The sequence below is a fragment of the Dipodomys merriami genome, unplaced genomic scaffold, assembly GCF_024711535.1.
Source record: "Dipodomys merriami isolate MVZ:Mamm:240054 unplaced genomic scaffold, mDipMer1.0.p SCAF_11, whole genome shotgun sequence".
Taxonomy (NCBI): domain Eukaryota; kingdom Metazoa; phylum Chordata; class Mammalia; order Rodentia; family Heteromyidae; genus Dipodomys; species Dipodomys merriami.
Window position 1 is genome coordinate 49145685 of NW_027202382.1, and position 22238 is coordinate 49167922.

Here is a 22238-nt window from a genome sequence, read left to right on the forward strand (position 1 = left end):
CGGCCGCCCCGCCCCGCCCGCCCCGCCCCGGGGCGCCCGCCGACCCCGCGGCCCGGTGTCACCCACCGGCCGCCCCGCCCCGGGACGCCCCGCCCACCCCGCGGCCCGGATTCACCCACCGGCCGCCCCGCCCCGCCCCGGGACGCCCCGCCCACCCCGCGGCCCGGATTCACCCACCGGCCGCCCCGCCCCGCCCCGGGACGCCCCGCCCACCCCGCGGCCCGGTGTCACCCACCGGCCGCCCCGCCCCGCCCCGGGACGCCCGCCGACCCCGCGGCCCGGTGTCACCCACCGGCCGCCCCGCCCCGGGACGCCCCGCCCCGCCCCGCCCCGGGATGCCTGCCGGCCGCGCGTCCCCACACCAGGCCTCCGCCCCGCCCCTCGGGGGGCCGCGCTGCCCTCCCAGGGTGAGGGGTGGGGACTGTCACCCTGCCGCTGGCCTGGCCCCGGTGCTGCCACCTGCCCTCCAGTCCAGCCAGAGCCTCTGCCATGCTGGCCTCCAGCCCTGCGTCCAGCTCAGCCATCCAAGGGCACACAGGCTGCACAAAGGGCCCTTGAACGGCTTCTGAGTGCCCACTGGTCAGCGGGTCGGACACCTGGCCGGTTGCCTGGCCCTTTGGATCCACTGAGCCCCGCCCCACAGGGCAGCGCTCTGGACGCCCAGGGATTGGGGCCGGAGCCTGGGTGGGACTTGGGGCTACCGGGAGTGAGTGCCAGTGAGTGTGTGTCACCAGGAGTGTGTCATCAAGGCAAGCCCCTGGCAGACATCAGGTGATTGTGTTCACAGCAGCTCAGCCCGCCCATCAGGGCCATGCTCCCAGTGAGTACTCACTGGGCCCTCACTTGCTGCTCTAGGAGGACACACACACACACAGCCCCAGGACAGGGGAGTGCACACACACGCAGCACACACATGCAGCCCCAGGATAGGGGAGTGCATGCTTGTCAGAGGCTCTGCTGCAAGTCCCACAGTCCACCACCTGCTGGTTTCGAACGTTTTCTGAGGAAGGAAGAACAGGGCCACTTCCATCACACCCGGAGACATTTCATCCTGAAACTATCAGGACCTACCTTCTCCAGTTCTTTTCCGTTCCTCAGCTACCAGATTTCCAGCTTCCTAGAGTGGCAGCCAGATGTCAGAGACAATGCTGAGGTGTGGGCTCAGAGGGCCTGGGGTCCCCAGACAGCATTCTGAGAACCCACCACCCCCGACCAGGGGAGGCCTTACATGCCAGCTTCCTCTGACCTAGACCCCAGCTCACTGTCCTCCCTTCCCTTTCTCCCCATTTTGTTCTGTTTTACTTTTTTGCTTTGGGGGGGTGGTTCTTTGGGGGAGGGGTTGTGAGACCGGACCCTGCCCTGTTTCTCGGCTAGTCCTCTCTCATGGGCTCAGGGCTGCTGGGGATCCCCCAAGCAGTCCTCAGGAGGTGAGGCCCCCAGTTTTCCTCTCTGTGTCCTGATGTGAAGCCAAAAGCAGGCTTTTCCCAGGGTCTCCAGGAACTGTGACAAAACCTGACCGGGCCTTCCGGTCACTTCCTCCTCCCAGGGAGGTAAGTGTAGGAAGACAACATCTGCGTTTCCCCCTGCAGGAAGGGGAAGAGGACAGAGCCTGGGGCTGGGGAGGCGGTTGGAAGGAGGAAGGCTGTTTGCAGTTTCCTTGCCTGACCTTTACAAGCCAGGTTCCAGAGCCTCTGGGACTACTGAAGTGCCCAAAGGCAGGGGTCTGCACCCAGGCAGCCTCTAGTTTGGTTGGGGACAGGTGGCGGTCCCCATCACCCAGGGGGTGCTGTCAGTGCCAGGCAGTGGGCTTGTCCCAGCCCCAGGATAGCCGAGAGCCCTCCTGGGCATTTGCTGGGTTCCAGCCACATGACACCAAGCGGCATGGTCAAGGCTGAGCCCTCCTCCTGAGGCCCACAGGAGGGCCTGGCCAGGAGGGGCAAAGCTGTAGCAGGAGGAAGCTGGGCGTGGGGCAGGCTGGCACAGAGGGGCACGGGCTGCCAGAGGGGCACAGGCGGCCAGAGGCAGACCCACCTGCTTGCCTGTCTTGTGTCTTTGTCTTGGTGTGGGGGAGGGAGAAGGGAGCCTGGAGGTACAGACAGGGGCATGGAGTTTTCCGTTCTCTTGGGGAGCAGAGGAGAAGCAGGCCTGTGACCCTGGGCTGCGGTGTGGGGTGGGAGGGGTGGGCAGGGCCTCGGGCTTTGAAGTCTGGTTGACCTGGCTTCTGACTCCCAGTTTCTCGGTTTCTCGCTGTGCAGGAGCACTAGGGTTCTCTGTAAAACAGGGACACTTGCCTCAACTAGCGCGGCTGGGAGGAAACAAGCCACCTCGTGCCTGAGGCCAGGGTGGGGCCCTGCTGGGACCCTCCGCACCCTCTGCCTGCCAAGGAGGAAGGAAGCTGCTTAGAACAGGACCAGGGGACCAGTCCCTCCCCCAGAAGCCCTCGGTGGTCAGCCGCAGGGGCTCCTCTGGTGGGGGGGGAATCGGAGCCCAGCTGGAGGCTGGAGGAGGAAGGTGAGAAACCAGAGCCCAGCAGAGGCCCCACAGCTAGCCTGTCACTGGGGCCAGCTCGGACCTCTAGGCAGGTCTGTGTCCCCAGGGTTACCCCAGTACTCTGAGCAGGCCTGTGTTCCTGGGGCCACCTCAGAGCTCTGAGCAGGCAGGCTCCTTCCTGTGCCTTTGAGGCCTCCTGGTGGGCAGAGCACAAATGCCACCCCCCCACACACACACCCCACACCTGTAAATAAAGCAGCCTGTGAATCTTTCATGGGCTTCTGCTTAAAAATAGATGAAGTGAGGTGAGCAGGCCAGGTCCCTGCCCCCTGCAGGGGGTCAGTCCTCAGACTCCCCCGGGGCATAGGGACATGTATGTATAGAAGTACCACCCAGGTCTCTGAGTCACCACACTGGGGTGCTGACTGAGGGCCCCCACTTAGTACTTCAGGCTCAGAGATCACACAGGAGTATGGGGAGACCCCATCCGCTCCCAAGGAGGAGCAGGAGCCAGAGGCCTGGGCTGGGGGGGGGGTTGGGGAGACTGCAGGCCCAGAGGCCTGTCTGCAGGAGCCAGCCCCTACCCCAGAAGCTCCACCCCACCCAGGGCTGCTGGGGCTGGGGTGAGGGTGGGAACTGACAGGTGTCAGAGACCAAGGGCTTCCTGCTCCTCACGTCAGGAGGACCTGAGGCTGGCTCACAAGGGGGAAGACATGAAGGACAAGGGGACGCCCCCAGGGACCCCAGCCGCAAGAATGGCTTGGTCCAGAGGTCAAGAGCTGAACTCAGCCCAGCCTGCCATGGGCCCTGGGCAACCTCAGTGTCCATCTTGGCTTCAATGTGTGAGCCCAGCTGGGTGGTGGTGTGAGGGCCGTGATGACCGGCAGGCAGGCTGTGTGCTACCTGACCTCTGGCCCAGCTGGCGTCCCCAGCACTGTCAGCTGTGCTGGCCAGCCCCAGGCAGGCGGGAGCAGACCCACCTGAGCCAGGAGGTGGGGCCACTTGCCCCAAGGCCTTCTTGAATGAGGCGCAGGCCCCAGAGGGCTGAGCTTGGATCAGACTCATTTCCTTGTGTGGCCCGCATTCCACTCCTCCCCAGCCTCCCACCTGCCCCGGCCAGGTTTGCAGAAGCCCGTGAAGCTCTCTGCCACAGTCCGGTCACCCAGCCTGTCCCCCTGCGGTGGGGGCCAAGCGAGGACAGGGAGGGCCTGGGTCTGCATTTGGGCTTCTGCCTACTGCCCCACCCTGCCAGAGTGGTGCCTCAGCCTCCCCAGCCCAGGAGCCCCTCCCTCTGGGCAGGGGAAGGGGGGAGGCGGGGCAGCTTGTGCTGCCCCAGCACTGGCCTGAGCTCGCCCCTGCATGGGCTCAGTGTAAGGGCAGTTTCTCGATTTCCTAGGTGATCCCACTAGCAACACAGGTTCCCAGCAACACAGCAAGTAGCAGGCTGAGGGCCAGCTTCCAGCCCAGCAGGCACTGTCCTGTGGGAGGGAGGGCAAGGCTCTTGCTGGAGCAAGACTGAGCTGGTCTAGGAAGAAAAGACAGGGCACACTGTCCGCGCCCTTGGGTCCCAGTGGCACCTGGCTCCCCTTTTCAGGGCTGGAGGTGCATGGGCCTGGTGTCCCTGAAAGAAAGCCAGGCCAGGCCTGGGCTCCCTCCCTCCCTCCCTCCCTCTCCTCCCAGGCCTGACTCCCCAGAGCTGTCCTCTGCTCTTTGCGGTGCGACGGACCAGCTTGGCCGGAGCACTGGGACCGACCGGGACAGGGATCTCGGGATAGGTGGGCAAAGGAGTCGGCGAAGTGACAAACAGACACAGACTCAAAAGAGTTGCATCTGAGTGTATCTTTATTGAGGAGAATTAACACTTTTATACAGTGTGTGATTGTGACATAGATTCCTTGTTTATTTAAGCATGTAATCAATTTTTTAAAGGCAAAGCATTGATGAATTACATGAAAATTTATGACTATCCCACCAACTGTTTAAGCTACGTGGTGCGAAACAAGTCTAGCATATTGTTTAATAGAATACGTCATCTATTCAGCCTTTTTTATGTTTAATAATTAACAAACCTAAGACAGGGCTGTACTTACATTATACTCTTTTTTATTTTATTTTTATTCAACTATTTTCATCTTTATAAGCTCCTGTATAAGGAAATGGTTCTTGGTTGGTTCAGGAAATATGTTACTAACTTTATATTTTGTGTGAAAACACCATCTATTCCCTATAACATAAGTTGGACTAAACTTAATCATAACTGTTGGGAGAATCTTTCTTTTTCTTTTATAATCAGAGGTCCCTTCTTTTTAGAACTCTCTAAACTATTGGGATAACTCTTTTTAACTTAGTTTAGTTCATTGAGTTTGTCTGTTAGACATATCTAGAAATTTTAAGTCTTTATATTTACTATTCATGAGCTGCAAAACCGCTTGTGAAGTTGTAGGAGTTTCTGGAGGCAACGTCACATCAGATGATAGATTGATTGGGGGATTGCCCACATTTAATCTTTGGCCTTAGACTTTATTACTTAGAGAAGCCATCTCTATTGGACTGGAAAAATACAACATGCTCTGTTCGCGGATCAATAGAAAAATAGCCAATGGGCTGGGAAGGTGGCTCAGTGGCAGAGCGCTTGCCTTGCATGCCTAAGGCCCTGGGTTCAATTCCTCAGCACCACATAAGCAAAAAGAAAAATACCAGAAGTGGTGCTGTGGCTCAAGTGGTAGAGGGCTAGCCTTGAGCTGAAGAGCTGAGGGATAGCGCCCAGGCCCAGAGATCAGGCCCCACTACCGGACCAAAAAAAAAAAAAAAAAAAAGAAAAATAGCCAAAACAAGAATAAAGGCAACGAATGTACAGCCAAGAAGAATATAGTAAGAATAAAGGTTGAGGCTATAAAGGTGCAGCCAAGTGTATGGGAAGCCTTGAACCAACACCCCCTTCCTGGGGGCATGCTTCCTTGAAGCTCTTTGTCTAACGTGATCTCTTACGCAGACTCCGCAGAAGGTGGCGTGGCACCCACTGGTCACAGAAAGATGTCCACTCAGCTGGAAATACCAGGAACCACTGGAAGTGAAGAAACTTAAGTGTTTGACCTTGTTTCTCTGGCCAGAGACTATTCATTGAACTTGCAGTCCCTTATTCTGTTGTCGAGGTCAAATCAGAAGCCATCTGTCCACCACAGGCAGCTTTATGGAAGTGCTCCGCCCACCTGCGCCGGCCTCTCTTTGCTGAACCCAGCTAAGGACTCCTTGCAGACACATCTTCATGGCTGCTTTGCCTGCTGTGATCTCTGCTCCTTTCCAAACGCTTGCTTCGGCAGCTTCCTCTCCATTGTGCCTCTCGGACTGGGTTCCCATGGTGGTTGGATACTGAGCTGCTTGTTAGAGGAGGAAACAAGGGTTGTTGTATACAATGGCAGGCCTGAACTGGCCTGGAGGCAGGACAGACGCTCTCCCAGGTGGGACTTGTCAGGGCTCAGGGCAGGCATCCTGCCACTGGGCCCTGGGTCACTGTGGTGAGCAGCAGTCACACTGGGACTTCTCTTTCTCAGCGAACAACGGGTTAATTCTGACCAGATTGTCTTTTTTAGGGAATCCAGTTCTCCACCAACTCCTGGGGGATGCCTGGGGCTTGAGTCTATGCCAGGCTCCACTCCTGTCCAGAACCTTTCATTCCAAAAGTTTCAACCAAGTGTATGTGGCGTGGCATTGCGGCACAGCAGGTATTTCCCAATGTTTTGGCAAAGAAACAAAGGGAAGAAGGTGGCACAAGGGAAGGGAGTGATGAGGTCCGAGCTAGAAGGATGGAGGAAGGGATGGAGGGAAGGAGTGGAGGGATGGAGGGAAGAAGGGTGGAGAGAAGGGGTGAAGAAGGGAAAGGGTGCAGGGAAGGGGAGAGGGTGGAGGAGTGGTAGAGGGGAGAAGGGGTGGAGAGAAGGGGTGAAGAAGGGGTAGAGGGAAAGGGTGGAGGGACAGGGTGGAGGGAAAGGGAGAAGGGGAGGGAAAGGGTAGAGGGAAGGGGAGAAGGGGATGGAGGAGGGGTGGAGGGAAGAAGTGGAGGGTGAAAGTAGGAAAGGGGTGAAGGAGGGATAGAGAAAAGGGGTGGAGGAGAGGAGTAAAGGAAGGGCGCAGGGAAGGGAAGGGGCTCCCAGGGCGCTGCGAGGCCTCTCTGAGGGAACAGCACGCCCATCGCCCCCCCCCCCCGTTTTCCTCTTTGCCCCCACGCCCAGGTGGAGGTGCGCAGGCTCCTGCCCATGCCAGTGCGTGTGCAGGGGCACACTCGTGGAGAGTGGGGGTCGTCCCCAGCTCTGGGCAAGCGTCCCCCCAGCGGCAGGAGTGACTGCGCCTGCCACTTGTAAATCCAGCAGATCCCAGGAGGACTGGCCTGGCCTGGGGACTGCAGCCAGAGTGCCCAGCGGCCAGGGTGCTCCGTGCTGGTGTCAGGGGCAGCCACGAGTCCTGGGGGAGGCCGTGGACCAGGCCTCCTCCCTGCCGCCCCCCACCCCAAGTCCCGGCTTAAGGTCCGGTCACCCTGGGACCTGGCCTGAATCGCCCGCTGACCACAGGGGGCCGCCCCTCCACTGGCAGCGTCCAGGCAGGCTTGCTGCATTTAACAAACCTGTTACTGGGTGGGTCTGAATTTCAGATTATTTTATTTCATGACTGTTGGAGCCTAAGTGCATCCTGCACAGTAGTGTAGCGTTCTTAGATTTTATTCACCTGGCAAGGGCGTCTCTTTCCCCTCATGGCCCGGCCTCTGCCAAGGGCTAGGTTGCACTGCCCCCTGCTGCACAGGACAAGTACTGCAGGCACAATAGCTTTCCCCACAGCCTGCCCACCTACCTACCCACGGCTTCGTGGGCCACACGGGCGCTGGGTCCACAGTCTCCACCCGGGAGTCGGGTGAGGCCGGAGCTTGGCAACGCGTGGCCCTGCCTCGGCTGGCCGTCCCACCCACGGAGCCTGGTCTCTGACTCTGGGAGCCAGTCTCGTGCTGGATGAGATGGTGCCCAGCAGCTCTGCCCAAAGAGAAGAGCTTCACAGATGGTGCCCGTGGTTTACAGTGCGCTGGGTTTGGGCAGAGGAGCTGCAAGGGCCTCTTGCCTCTGCCCTCTGTCCCCGCGGGCACCCCATTTCCTTCTTGGGGTTCCCCATCCTGTGCAGTTGGCGCTCAGAGCTGCCACGGGTTGGCACAGCCCTCCCTCCAGGCAGACCGGCCAGGAGGAGCTGCTCCCAGGGCCCACAGGCTGGCACACGTGAGAATCAGCCCCAGATCAGCTGGCTCTGGAGACTCGCAGGAGCTCTGGCCAAGATCCCAGCCTTCCCTCCGTTCTCCCCTCTCTCCTCCTTCAGGTTGCATGGTCATTTCTTGGTTGTTTGTATTTTGGCATTGTGTGTGTATGTCCGTGTGCACATGCACATGGGCGTGTGCACCAGTCCTGGAGCTTGAACCCAGGGCCTAGGTACTGCCCCTCAGTTTAGTTTTTAATGCAACATTTTATTATAAAGGTGATATACAGGGGTTACAGTTATAATTCAGGTCAAGAGTACATTTCTTTTTGGACAACCTTACCCCTTCCCTAGCTCTCTCCCAGGTTTTCCCTCTTGTCCCCACCCACAAGTTGTATGGTTCATTTTCAACATAGTGTCCACTGAGTACCACTGCTGCATTTGTCCACTCTTTGTCCTTCCATTTTGTGCCTCCCCTTCCCCTCCCAAAGACCGACAAAAAAAATTATATGTATACTTTATTTTGTTGTGAAGGTGCTGTACAGAGGGGCTACAGTTATGAGTAAGTAAGGTACTGAGTACATTTCTTTTTTTCTTTTCTTTTTTTGTCGGTCGTGGGGCTTGAACTCTGGGCTTGGGCGATGTCCCTCAGCGAACATTCTACCACTTGAGCTACAGCACCACTTCCAGTTTTCTGGTGGTTTATTGGAGATAAGAATCTTATGGACTTTCCTGCCCAGGCTGGCTTTGAACCACGATCCTCAGATCTCAGCCTCCTGAACAGCTAGGATGACAGGCGTGAGCCACCGGCACCTGCCCCCCCCCCATTTTATTAATTCCATCCCACCAGAGACACAGGAATTTGCAAGAGCAAGGCAAAGGGCAAAACTGTGGGTTGGGGTGTGGAATGCCTGAGGTCCTGGGTCGATCCCAGCATGGCAAGACAGAAAGGAAAAGGGAGATCCAGGACTCACACCTGTAATCCTGGTGACTCAGGGGGCTGAGATCTGAAGATCACAGTTCAAAGCCAGCCCAGGCAAGAAAGTCTGTGAGACTCTTATCTCCGATGAACCAAATAAATGTAACTGTGGCTCAAGTGGTGGAGTGCCAACCTTGAGCAAAGAGCCAAACAAGAGCATAAGGTCCGGAATTCACACCTCTTCCCCCCCCCCCCCCCCCCGCCCCTGGCCAATCGGTTTTCCATGCTTGGGAGATCTTGCGTGGGACAGTAGATGCTGCAGACGCAGGGTGCACCGGGAGAACTGATCCACGCTCACAGGAACCTGCCACACTCGTTTCTGTCTTCTGGCCTCTTGCAAAGACCATTTTCCAAGTAAAGCCCCATTGTGAGAGCCTGCGTGAAGTGAAGAGGGGTCTCCCTGGGGCGGCTGCCCTCCTGGGAAGTCACCTGCGGGGACACCGTGCCGGCCCCCACCACGTAGCACTTTCCTGCGACCCCCTGCTCGGCCCTCGGCTGTGACCCACACACCCAGCCCGAGGTGCTGCTGCTGGGACCTGGGACACTGCTGTTTGAGAGCGGAAATCACAGTGTGTGAACTCGCTCTGCAGGCCTCCCTGTCACTGCAGCCCTGCCACAAACCAAGGTGGGTGAAGGGGGCAGTCCCGCGCCCTGAGATAAAGCTCCAGACCCCCGTCAAGCACTGGGGGTGTGGCTTAAGTGGTAGAGCACCTGCCTAGCAAGCGGAGGCCCTGGGGACAAATCCCAGTAAGGTTTATGTCTATTCTTCCTCCTCCATCCTCCTCCTCCATCCTCCTCCTCTTCCTCCATCCTCCTCCTCCTCCTCTTCCCTCTTCTTCTTTTTTAAAGTCTAAGACTAGGACTTGAACTCCGTACCTGAGGCGTTCTTCATTGGCTAGTGCTCTACCATTTGAGCCATGCCTCCAACCTTCCCAGTGCTGTTTAAAAACATTCACTGAGCATTCCTGTGGTGACATGGCAGGTATTAGAAACTGCTTTTTCTACAAAGTGTCTCCTTCGCTCCTTGGCGCATGAAGCAGGAGAAAAGCCTCAGGTACCAGCTGAGTCCTTCTCTGTCAGTCTCTGAAGTCACCTTGAAGTGACCTTGGATACCAGCAGGACAAGAGCGCTGGGTAAACATCATATGACCCATTCAAAGCTGTGGGGACCCCCTTCCCTCACCAGCCTGCCCAGGCCTGAATCCAGAGATATAAAATAATCAGACCACACCTTTGACTATCAGACCACTGCCCTAATGCTTCCATTATTCAAGCCTAAAGCTCAGCCAGGCCCTGTGGCTCTTGCCTGTAATCCTGCTCAGGAGGCTGAGACTTGGTGATAGCAGTCTGAAGCTAGACAGTGCAGGAAAGTCTTGAGCCTTTTTTTTTTTTTTTAATCGTGGGGCTTGAACTCGGGGCCTGGGCGCTGTCCCTGTGCTCTTCAGCTCAAGGTGAGCGCTCTACCACTTGAGCCACAGCGCTACTTCCAGTTTTCTAGTGATTTATTGGATGAGAATCTCACAGACTTTCTTGCCTGGGCTGGCTTTGAACTGCGACCCTCAGATCTCAGCCTCCTGAGTAGGTAGAATTACAGGCGTGAGCCACAGGTGCCTGGCGAGACTTTTATCTCCAGTTAATTAGCCCTAAACCAGAAGTGGAACTGTGGCTCAAAGTGGTAGGGCACTAGCCCTGAGCAAAAAAATCTCAGGGAGCTAGGCGCTGGTGGCTTACACCTGTAATCCCAGCTACTCAGGAGGCTGAGATCTGAGGATGGATTTGAAGCCAACCCAGGTGGAAAGTCGGTGACATTTGGTTTTCTTTTTTTCTTTTTCTTTTTTTGGGGGGGTCCAGTCGTGGGGCCTGAACTCTGGGCCTGGGCGCTGTCCCTCAGCTCTTCAGCTCAAGGCTAGCGCTCTACCACTTGAGCCACAGCGCCACTTCCGGCTTTTTTTCTTTTTGCTTATGTGGTGCTGAGGAATCGAACCCAGGGCCTCATGCCTGCAAGGCAAGTGCTCTACCACTGAGCCACCTTCCTAGCCCTCCTGTGGCATTTTCTTTTTTTTTGCCAGTCGTGGGGCCCGAACTCTGGGCCTGGGCACTGTTCCTCAGCTCTTCAGCTCAAGGCTAGCGCTCTACCACTTGAGCCACAGCGCCACTTCCGGCTTTTTTTCTTTTTGCTTATGTGGTGCTGAGGAATCGAACCCGGGGCCTCATGCATGCAAGGCAAGCGCTCTACCACTGAGCCGCCTTCCCAGCCCCAACCTGTTCACTTTTCTGCCACACAATTTTTTTAAATTTCAACATATTACATATTAATTATACAGAAGGATTTCACCACGCAGAGTCACTGATACTGTGTGTGTGTGTGTGTGTGTGTGTGTGTGTGTGTGTGTGTGTGTGCGCACGCACACACACGTGCACCTAGGTGCCAGTCCACGGGATTGAACTCAGACACTGGGCACTGCTCCTTAGCTTTTTCACTTTAGCCCTTTGCACTTGAGCCACAGCGCCGCTTCCAGCTTTTTGGTGGTTAATTGAAGTTAAGAGTCTCACAGATTGAACTACCCAGGCTGGCTTTGAACCGGCTTCACCAGGCAACTCTCACTTTCTTGGCTTCCCTGCCTCCCCTCTTCCAGCCCTGTGCGGATGGGTGTGGGTGTGTTTCCAGGTGCGCCTTTCTGGCAGGGGAGAGAAGTGAGTCCCCGGTGCCCGCGTGGGAACACGGTGTGAGCTTGCCCCAACCAGGAGAGGCCGCCTGGGGCTCTCCCCAGAGAAGTCACTGTGCTTCCCTTGGGGAGGAAAGAATGTGGAAAGCCAGTCGTTTCTCCGGGGAAGCCAGGGAAACCCTGAGTCCTGCCTGCCCCAGCCTTGCCCCAGCCGCGGCTCCTCAGGGGTTAACGCCGCTAACGTGGTTAGTCTACGTTAAGACTTCTTCTTGGGGCGGAAAAACTCTGGGCCGGTTCTCACCAAACGGAGACACCTGTGCAGCGGAAGTGCCGAGTCCTCACCTCCTGCGGGCCATGAAGAGGCGGGACACCCACTTACAGCCGTGGGGTGCGACCTTGTGCACATGAAGTTCTGCCAAGTCACGACCCCCCCTGCCCCAAGAGCAGCCCACTGTCCTTCCCGTGAACACCTCCCATTTTCTCAGAGCACAGAAAACCGAATGTCGGGGCTGGGAAGGTGGCTCAGTGGTAGAGCGCTTGCCTTGCATGCATGAGGCCCTGGGTTCGATTCCTCAGCACTACATAAGCAAAAAGACTGACCCCCCCCCCAAAAAAAAAAGTCAGACTGGCTGGGTGTGGTGGCTCACACCTGTCATCCTAGCTACTCAGGAGGCTGAGATCTGAGGATTGCGGTTCAAAGCCAGCCCAAGCAGGAAGGTCCATGAGATTCTTTTCTTTCTTTCTTTTTTTTGTTGGTCGTGGGGCTTGGACTCTAGGCCTGGGCGCTGTCCCTCAGCTCTTCAGCTCAAGGCTAGCGCTCTACCACTTGAGTCACAGTGCCACTTCCAGCTTTTTCTACTTATGTGGTGCTGAGGAATCGAACCCAGGGCCTCATGAATGCAAGGCAAGCACTCTTACCACTGAGCCACCTTCCCAGTCCTCCATGAGACTCTTATCTCCAATAAACCACCAGAAAACCCGATGTGGCGCTGTGGCTCAAGTGGAGAGTGCTAGCATTGAGCTGAAGAGCTCATGGATAGTGCCCAGGCCCAGAGTTCAAGACCCATGACCAACAACAACAACAAAAAGTAGTCACACTGGATGCTGTTGGCTCATCCCTTAATCCTAACTACTCAGGAGACTGAGATCTGAGGATCTGAGTTTGAAGCCAGCCCAGGTAGACAAACCTGCGAGACTCTTACCTCCAAATAAAAAGCAAAACAACAACAAAAACCAACCAGTACCAGAGGTAATCGTCAAGCCTTGAGCAAAAAGCTAAGCAAGGCCTGGGCTGGGAAGGTGGCTCAGTGGTAGAGTGCTTGCCTTGCATGCATGAGGCCCTGGGTTCGATTCCCCAGCACCACATAAGCAAAAATAAAAAAGCCGGAAGTGGCACTGTGGCTCAAGTGGTAGAGCGCTAGCCTTGAGCTGAAGAGCTGAGGGACAGCGCCCAGGCCCAGAGTTCAGGCCCCACGATCGGACCCCCCCCCCAAAAAAAGAGCATGAGGCCTTCAGTTCAAACTCCAGTACAAACAAAACAAAATAACCACCAAACAAACCCCAGGAGACCAGTTGTTTCAGACAGCCTTCCACAGGCCAGACAAAAAGCCAAAAGAAAGGCACCTGTGCCACCTTTCCACCAAACCTAAACCATCCCGCTAACCTTCCAAGAAATCAAGATGAAAGATCTAGCATGATAATGAACTTTCTCGGAAGGGCTGGAGGTGAGTGAAGGTGGCTGTTATTTCCTGTTGGTTGGGTCTCTATCCTGAACTTACAAGCAAGGTGGTTTTGAAAAGGCCAGCCTGCTTTGTGTTCATTTCAGCTCCCATCACCTTCCTCTGCCTATAAAAGCTGTCTCTCCTGCGGGCTTGTCGTGCATCTTTTCTATTTCACCTGGTCTTCTGACTGTGAGACCTTACACTGAATTCGTCTTTGACAACACTTGTAAAGAGAAGGTGTTCATTGTTGTACTCACCAGGGAGTCCAAATGGCCACCCTGAGCAGACTGCCTAACACTGTCTGGGATGGCTAAAAAAGACTTATGTGTGTGCCAGTCCTGGAGCTCCAAGCCAGGGCCTGGCACTGATCTGAACTTTCTTTGCTGAAGGGCAGCGATCTATCACTTGAGCCAGAGCTCCTCTTCTGGCTTTTTGGTGGCTAATTGGAGAGAGGAGCCTCATGGACTTTCCTTCCTAGGCTGGTTTTGAACCATGATCTTCAGATCTCAGCCTCCTGAGTAGCTAGGATTACAGGTGTGAGTGATAGTCCCTCCCTTACAGCCATTTCAGCAAGTCTCTCCGTGTTTGCTCATAAAGTACCACCCTCCCCTCCTCCTCCACCACGGCCAGCCGGGCCCTCCTGCGGCTGCCCTGCTGCTGGGACCACTCCCCATCACACTAGAGCCTGCTTCACTTCCCTGTGATCCCCCCCCAGCACATTATCGCACATTTCACCCAAGACAATGCAGTCAGAGCAGCCTGTCAATCACTGTCCTGCCCAGTCTTCCCCAGCCCCTCTTGCCAGCGTCTTTTAGTAAGTTTCCTCACGTGCATGTCCGCTGCCCGTCCCCTTGCCCTCCCACGCGGACACCTCGCACTCCGTGTCACTCGTCCTCCATCATTTTCTTGTCCTCTCCAGCTCTGGGACGGCCAGCTCTGGGACGGCCACAGCAAAGCCAAGCGGGGATAGGCGTGCAGGACAGATGCCCAGGACAGACGCGCCCAGGACAGACGCCCGAGGGGGGGGGCAGGCGCCCAGGACAGACGCCCGAGGGGGGGGGGCAGGCGCCCAGGACAGACGCCCGGGGGGGGGGGCAGGCGCCCAGGACAGACGCCCGAGGGGGGGGGCAGGCGCCCAGGACAGACGCCCGGGGGGGGGAGCACAGGCGCCCAGGACAGACGCCCGGGGGGGGGGCAGGCGTCCAGGACAGACGCGGGGGGGGGGGGGACAGGCGCCCAGGACAGACGCCCGGGGGGGACAGGCGCCCAGGACAGGCATCCGCGGGGACGGGCGCACAGGACAGATGCCCAGGGGGGCAGGCGCCCGGGACAGGCGCCCAGGACAGACGCCCAGGGGGACAGGCGCCCAGGACAAATGCCCAGGACAGACGCCCGCGCGGGGACCGACATCTGTCGGGACAGGCGCCCGCGGGGACAGGCACCCAGGACAGGCACCCAGGACAGACGCCCGCGGGGACAGGCGCCGTGGGGACAGGCGCCCAGGACAGACGCCTGCGGGGACAGACGCCCGGGACAGACGCCCGCGGGGACCGGCTCCCGCTTACACAGCAGCACAAGGCCTGACCATGTGGTACGCAACGTCCTGCAGGGCTTCAGCCACGGGGAATGGACACCTGGAACGCACGGCCACTGCCCTCCGGACGACCCACGCGGAAAGCGGGCGCCCCCCGAGGGGGTGCGTGCCGGGCCGGGCGGCGGGGCGGGAAGGGGGGCCGGGCTCTCCCCGCGGCGCGGCGGCGCTGGGCGGGCAGAGCGGCATAACGGGCCCCGGGACGGAGAGGCTCGGGTCGGCGGTGGACCCCGGCGAAGCAGTCCCGGAAGGGAGCAGCAGGCGCGCGGGCCTCGCACCGGCCCACACCCGCGAGCCTCGCGCTCCCGCCCGGCCGCACCAGGGTCCCACGCATCCCAGCTGCGCGCGCGGGCGTCGAGGGGCGTGGCCACGACGGCTCCGCCCCGCGCCGACTCCGCCCGCGCGCGCCCCCCGCTCCGCCCGCGCGCGCCCATCTTCCCTCCGGCACGCCGCGGTCGGCCGTCAGAAAGGCGCGCGCCCTCGCCTTTAACGCGGGCCGGGGGCGCGCGGCCCGCATGGCGAGCTAGCGGTGGCGGTTGCGGGCCGGGCCGGGGCTGAGGCTGAGCCGAGCCGCGGGGCCCGCGCAGCCCCGGCCGGGGCCATCATGCGGCGGCTGCGGCGCCTGGCGCACCTGGTGCTCCTCTGCCCCTTCGCCAAGGGCCCGCAGGTAGGCGGTGTGCGCGGGCCCCGCGCCGGGCCCGCGCCGGGGCGGTGGTCTGCGCCGGCGGGCGGCGCGGGGCCCGTGCGGGGCGCCGGCGGCGGGCTGCGGAGGCGGGCGGGCGGCCCCGCACACGGCCGTCCTCCCCGCGCCGCCCGGGGACGCGGCTGGCTTCCCTGCTGGAGCCCGGCCCGGCCGTCCCGGGACCCGGCCCCGGTGACCTTGGCCCGGTCACCGGCCCGCGGGCGCCCGGGCGCCGCGCCCCTCCCCTCCCCCTCCCCCTCCCCCTCCCCCACCCCTTCCGCCTCCTCCCCCTCCCCCTGTCCTCCTCCCCCCTCCCCCTGTCCTCCTCCCCCCTCCCCCTGTCCTCCTCCCCCTCCCCCTGTCCTCCTCCCCCCTCCCCCTGTCCTCCTCCCCCCTCCCCCTGTCCTCCTCCCCCTCCCCCTTCCCCCTCCTCCCCCCTCCGGCCTCCTCCCCCTCCGGCCTCCTCCCCCCTCCCCCCTCCGGCCTCCTCCCCCCTCCCCCTCCTCTCCCCCCCTCCTCCCTCTCCCTCCCCCCCCTCCTCCCTGGCTCCGGGCTTGGGCGCCCCGCAGGGGTGCTGCCCGGCCGGTCCGCCGCCTTCATCCCCGTCCCCTTTCCGGGGAGAGGTGGGCGTGGAGGCGGGCTGCGGCCCTCTGTCCGGCCCCGCGGACCTGTGAGGCTGACCCGGACTGGACTGGCCCAGACCCCGAGCGGCGAGGTCTGCGCCGTTCCCCGCGCGGCCGGCCGAGCTGCGCCCCGGTGCTGAGGTGTACCTTGAGCCTCAGTTTCTCCGCTTGGAAACAGCCTCCTGGACACAGGGCCTGCTGTGCTGTTGGCGTCCTCGGGCGCCCCCAGAGCGGCACCTTCCTGCTCTCGAGAGCCGTGGGACTAGACCCTGGCTTCCCCGCCTGCGCCCAGCCCTACCTGGGCTGCCCTGGGCTGGGACCCGCGGAGGCCCAGTGACTTCCCTGGGAAAAACCCACATGAGACAAAGACAGCTGGCCTGAGACCCACGGAAGGGCTTGGATCAGGGTCTCTGGGGTGGCCCTAGCGGGCGATCCCCAGTTCTGGGTCCCCCTGTCCAGCCTGGCTCAGTTCCCTCAGGGCTCAGCCCAGGGCCTGCCCGCTTCTGCAGGCCCAGGCCCACAGTTGGTGAAGCTCTGAGTCCACCACCTTGTCTCGCCACAGCAGCACCCCGCGCCCACCGCCCCGTGCCCACCGCCTGCTTCTCCACATTCCAGTTTTCCCTAAGGACAGAACCTGTCCTTCACCGTCAGAACCTTCACCTGACAGAAACAGCCCAGAGTTTAGGGCAGAGGCCCAACCCTGGCCAAGGACTAGCAGAGCCTGCTCCCCAGCTGAGAACCCTAGGCCCAGGCTGCTGCTCTGAGGCCCTGGGGTCCTCCGATGCTGCTCCTCCTGGGGAGAAGAGGGAGGCCAGCCAAGAGCCTGTGGCCTCATTCTCTGCAGGAGCTCCCATCCCAGCTCTGAGTAATCAGGGCAGGGAGGGCGTGCCCGTGGCCCAGTGCTGGCTGGCCCCGTGGGCAGCCTCTCTTGCAGCTGGTGGACAGGAAGTAACCAGCAGTAGGCCTCCTGTGGGGTGCTGGGACCCCTTGGCCCAGCAATCCTGCCTACTGATGAGGCTTCTTGACTGGAAAACCTCAAGGCCAGTCTCCACTGCCAGCCAGCTCTGAACACCCCACAGTGCCCTTGGCCTCAGTTTCCCTCAGGTCACAAGGGAGAGAGACACCTGTGTGTGTGTGTGTGTGTGTGTGTGTGTGTGTGTGTGCGCGTGCTTGAGACACAATGTCGGCAGATAGCTTAGACTGGTCTCTTAACTCTTGCTCTTCTTCAGCCTCCTGAGGTCCTGCTTCATGAATTTGGTTTATTAAGCACATTTGCAGTGTTGTACAGCCGTCACCACTGTCCATCTGCAGACCTTTCACCTTCCCAACATTCACTGTCCTCTTAAATGCACCCCCCCTACGGTCCCCTGCCCCCAGCACTGACCCTTGACTTCCTGCCTCGATGGATTTGGTGTCCTTGGGGACCAAAGTAGAATCCTGCAAGATTTCTCCTTCTGGCTCAGTCCTCAGCCTCAAGGCCCACTGCTGTTGGAACATGTGTCAGACTTTTTCTCCTGCCTGCCGCCGAGCCCTGCTCCCCGCTATGGGGAACGTTGCCTGTCCTGCCTGGACACCAGACTGCCTAGCTCTTGCTGCTGTCAAGAACTTGGGGTGGCCGGGCGCTGGTGGCTCACGCCTGTAATCCTAGCTACTAAGGAGGCTGAGAACCGAAGGATCATGGTTCAAAGCCAGCCTGGGCAGGAAGGTCTGTGAGACTTATCTCTAATAAACCATCGCAAAACCGGAAGTGGCGCTATGGCTCAAGTGGTAGAGCGCTAGCCTTGAGCTGAAGAGCTGAGGGGCAGCACCCAGGCCCAGAGTTCAGGCCCCACGACTGAAAAAAAAAAAAAGGAAAGAACAAACAAACCTGGGGTAGACTGGGAACATGGCTCAGTAATGAGTGTCTGCCTAGCACGCATGGAGCCTGGGCTCACTTCCTCAGCACCACATACACAGAGAAGGCCAGAAGTGGCGCTGTGGCTCAAGTGGTAGAGCGCTAGCCTTGAGCAAAAGAAGCCCAGAGACAGTGCCCAGGCCCTGAGTTCAAGCCCCAGGACTGGCAAACCAAAAACCAAACCAAACCCAAAACAACTCAGGGTACAAGTCTGTGTCCGTTACTGCTTCACTGGGCGTGCTGGGCTAGGGCTGGCCCTCCACAACAGGTTCTCCTGCTGGTCTTGGATCAGCTGGGACTTCCTGCCTTACACAGACCTGGGTGGCCACATGACCTCCAGCCTGGCAGCTCAGCAGCTCACTTGACCTTGTACCAGGAAGTGTTATGGAATGAGGGTTGGTACAAGGAATGTGTGTGCATGCATGTATGTGCACATGCTGGTTTTGGGGATTGAACTCCGAGCCTGGGTACTGTCCATGAGCTTTTTTTTGCCTATGGCTGGAGCTTTACAGCTTGAGCCACAGCTCCACTTCAGCTTTTTGGTGATTAATTGAAGAGTCTCTTGAACTTTCCTTCCTGGGCTGACTTTGAACTGCAGTTCTCCGATCTCAGCCTCCTGCATCACCAGGATTACAGGCATTACCGCTGGCACTAGGCCTGTTAAAGTTTGTACCTGCTCACAAGAATCTGGCTGCAGACTGACCCTGGTGTGTGCCAACATGGCCAAAGAGCAGAGGGGACGGCCGGGACGGCCAGTGAGCGGGTACTGAGCTGGGGCTGCCCATCTTGAGGGTCCTCAGGTGGTCTCTCCCCCAGCAGGGCCGGCTCCCAGGCCTCAGGGTCAGGTATGCCCTGCTTATCTGGCTGGGCATCTTCGCGGGCAGCTGGATGGTCTATGTGCACTATTCATCCTACTCGGAGCTCTGCCGCGGCCACGTCTGCCAGGTGATGATTGTAAGTCTGCCTGGGGGCTGGGGATGTGGCAGGTGAGGTGGAGCAGGGGTGGGGGTGAAGGGAAGCAGGAGGGGGCAAGGCTGCGGTAGCGGGGCACCTCCTCCCAGGGAGGCAGTGCCAGGTTGGGGCTGTACACCCAGGAGCCTGTGTGGAAGTAGCACACAGCTGCTTGTTGGTGTCTGTGGATGTGCGGGTGACACCCCCTCCTGAAGGCTGGCCCTGAGGCGCGGACCCCACCCCGTTCCAGTCTAGGTGAGGACGTGAGGAGCTGCCTGGCCCCCTCTGTGCAGACTTGCCATTCCCTCCCCAGGATGGACATGGTGCCCTTGGACAGCGGGGAGGGGAGACGCCCCCCGCCTGGGTGGCCATGGTGGCTTCTTCCCGCAGGTGGCCTTGGGTTGCTGGGGCTCAGGCTGTCGTGTGGAAGGCCTGCAACCAGCGCTGACCTCTAGGGAAGGGCCTGGCCCAGAGGCAGGCTTGCAAATGAAGAGCCAGTGTCATTTCCTGCTGCCACTGGACAGCCACTTCCTCCTGGCTCAGCTCTGGCTCCTACACCCAGAGTGGTGTGGGGTATTCAGCCTCTCCCCCATCCCCCCAGGCCTGGCTCCATAGCAGCAGTGGTGCTCACTCAGGATCAGGGACTGCCAGATCCCATGCCCCCAGGAGGGTCTCAGGAGTCTGGCTAGTTGGGTAGCCTGGACAGAGGAGGAATTGTGGGGCCCTGGGAAGGCGTCTGTCACCAGCTCTGACACGGAGCAGCCCTGAGGAGCTGGAAGTTAGTTACCTTCTCAGCATGGGCCAAGAAAGGGGCCTGTGGCAGTGCACCACAGCAACCGCAGGACCAGGTCCGCACTGTGGGATTGCTGTCTTACTTCAGTCTAGGGTGGGCTGAGCCAGACCATGGTCTGAGGATGGGTGGAGTGACCTGACACTTGCTGAGCCGCTGTGTTGAGGAGCTGCCTGGGAACCTCCAGCCACTCTGGGCTCCAGAGCCGAGCCATTGGTGATAACCTCAGGCTCAGCCCCAGCTCCCCATACCTGTCATCCTGAGGTCTAGATGTCCATGATCAAGGTCCCTCTCGCGGGCCCACACTTTCACTGAAGACCACGGTCCAGTCTCTTGGAGGGGACCTCTAGCTGGGGCAGGGCCTGGTTCTTCTGAGACAGGCTCACTTAAAGCCTGGGCTAGAGGGGTTGGGAAGGCGGCTCAGTGGTAGAGCGCTTGCCTCACACGCATGAGGTCCTGGGTTCGACTCCTCAGCACCACATAAGCAGAAAAAGCTGGAAGTGGGGCTGAGGCTCAAGTGGTAGTGCTCGGCTACAGCTGGAGAGCTGAAGGACAGCGCCCAAGCCAAAAAAAAAAAAAAGCCTGGCCTGGAAGGCCTGTCAGGTGGCAAGGTCTCTGGATCAGCTTCAAAGGCCAGGCAGCACCCTCAGGAGCTGGGACACAGGGACGTTGGGTCAGCTGTGTCACTGGCAGCAGCCAGGCCCATCCTACGTGTGCCAGGACTCAGAACTGGGCACAGTGGGTGCTGGGGCAGACTGGCAAGAAAGTGCCCACTCTCACGTCCACCGATGGCAGCTTAGCCTTGCCAGTTGGCCCCTGCTCTGGGGCCCCGGGGGGAGTGACCACAGTGGGCACCTGTTTGTCTTTTCAGTGTGACCAGTACCACAAGGGCATCATCTCTGGCTCCATCTGCCGGGACCTGTGTGAGCTCAACAGGGTGGAATGGAGAACCTGCTTGTCCTCGGCTCCAGGGTGGCAGGTGCAGGGCCGGGCAGGGCCGGGCGGGCCTGGGTGTGGCCACATTGCAGTGGGAGGGATCACTTAGCTGGAGTACCTTCTCGTCTTGTCCAGGTGTATAGTGGACTTTGGCAGGACAAGGAGGTGACCATCAAGTGTGGCATCAAGGAATCCTTGAACCCCCAGACCCCCCGGCGGGAGCTGGTGCTGTTTGACAAGCCCACCAGGGGCACCTCCATCAAGGAGTTCCGAGAGATGACCCTCAGCTTCCTGAAGGTCAGTGGACCTGGGTGTGTGGGTCTGGTTGGGCTGCGGTGTGTCCAGGGACGTGCAAGCCCCTGGAGCTTCAACTGCTGACAAGCGTGCGTGACAGTGTGTGCTCCTGCAGCTCTCAACACCTGCCTTCTTTTTGGGTTCTGGTGCCAGGCGAACCTGGGAGACCTGCCCTCCCTCCCAGCGCTCGTGGGCCAGGTCCTCCTCATGGCTGACTTCAACAAGGACAGCAGGGTGTCCCTGGCTGAGGCCAAGTCCGTGTGGGCTCTGCTGCAGCGAAACGAGTTCCTGCTGCTGCTCTCCCTGCAGGAGAAGGAGCATGCCTCTCAGCTGCTGGGCTACTGTGGGGACCTCTACCTTACTGAGGGCACCCCCCATGGCTCCTGGCACCGGACCACACTGCCACCAGCCCTGCACGCAATGCTGCCCTCTGCCCTGCACAGAGCCATCCAGCAGTGGTTCAGTCCTGCGTGGCCCTGGCGCGCCAAGATTGCCATCGGCCTCCTGGAGTTTGTCGAGGAGCTCTTCCATGGCGCATATGGCTCTTTCTACATGTGCGAGACCACACTCGCCAATGTGGCCTACACGGCCACCTATGACTTCAAGATGGCTGACCTGCAGCAGGTGGCACCTGAAGCTACTGTGCGACGCTTCCTGCAGGGCCGCCACTGTGAGCAGAGCTCGGACTGTACCTATGGGCGGGACTGCCGGGCACCATGTGACAGGCTCATGAGGCAGTGCAAGGGTGACCTCATCCAGCCCAACCTGGCCAAGGTGTGTGAGCTGCTGCGAGACTATCTGCTGCCGGGTGCGCCTGCTGATCTCAGCGAGGAACTGGGCAAGCAGCTGCGTACCTGCACCACACTGAGCGGGCTGGCCAGCCAGGTGGAGGCCCACCACTCGCTCGTGCTCAGCCACCTCAAGACCCTGCTCTGGAAGAAGATCTCTAACACCAAGTATTCCTGACGCCTGGATGCCTCCCTCCTTACCCCTCCACCATTCCTCACCCCTGTGCCAGGACCAGGGCTCCTGGAACCCCGTGGTTTGTCAGCAGCAGCAGGCAAGCTCCAGTTGGGAGGGGACCTCACTTCGAACTCATGTAAATAAACCACTTTTATGTGACGCATGGCATGTGGAGCGCTGGACCCCCCCAGAGTCCCAAGCGCTTAGCAGGGAACGCAGCAAATGCAGCTTGTGCAGACCACAGGCCCAGAAGCCAGCTTTCCTCTCACCCCACTAGAGAGCCAATTAAGGGGCTGATGTCAACTAAGTGCTCCTTTCTACCTCTGGAGCCTAAAGTACAGTGACCAGGCTTCAAGTAATGGTGGACTGAGCAAGACAAAGGTGTTCCAGAAAGGGGAGGTATTTAGATAGGAACAAGCAGGGCGCTGGT

The 22238-nt window shown here is 59.5% G+C and overlaps 1 protein-coding gene across 2 annotated transcripts; it reads left to right on the forward strand.

The window, feature by feature from the left end:
• The first annotated feature begins 15108 nt into the window (after positions 1-15108).
• Dipk1b (divergent protein kinase domain 1B) lies at positions 15109-21967 on the forward strand. 2 transcript variants are annotated; one of them, XM_070015080.1, is made up of 5 exons: positions 15109-15342; positions 18691-18828; positions 20487-20594; positions 20687-20848; positions 20999-21967. In XM_070015080.1, exons 1-5 carry the CDS (start codon positions 15280-15282, stop codon positions 21809-21811), a joined length of 1284 nt encoding a protein of 427 aa, XP_069871181.1. In that variant the 5' UTR covers positions 15109-15279; the 3' UTR covers positions 21812-21967. The 2 variants fall into 2 exon arrangements, with proteins under 2 accessions (XP_069871181.1, XP_069871182.1); XM_070015081.1 differs by having other exon boundaries at positions 18694-18828.
• The last annotated feature ends 271 nt before the right edge of the window (positions 21968-22238 follow it).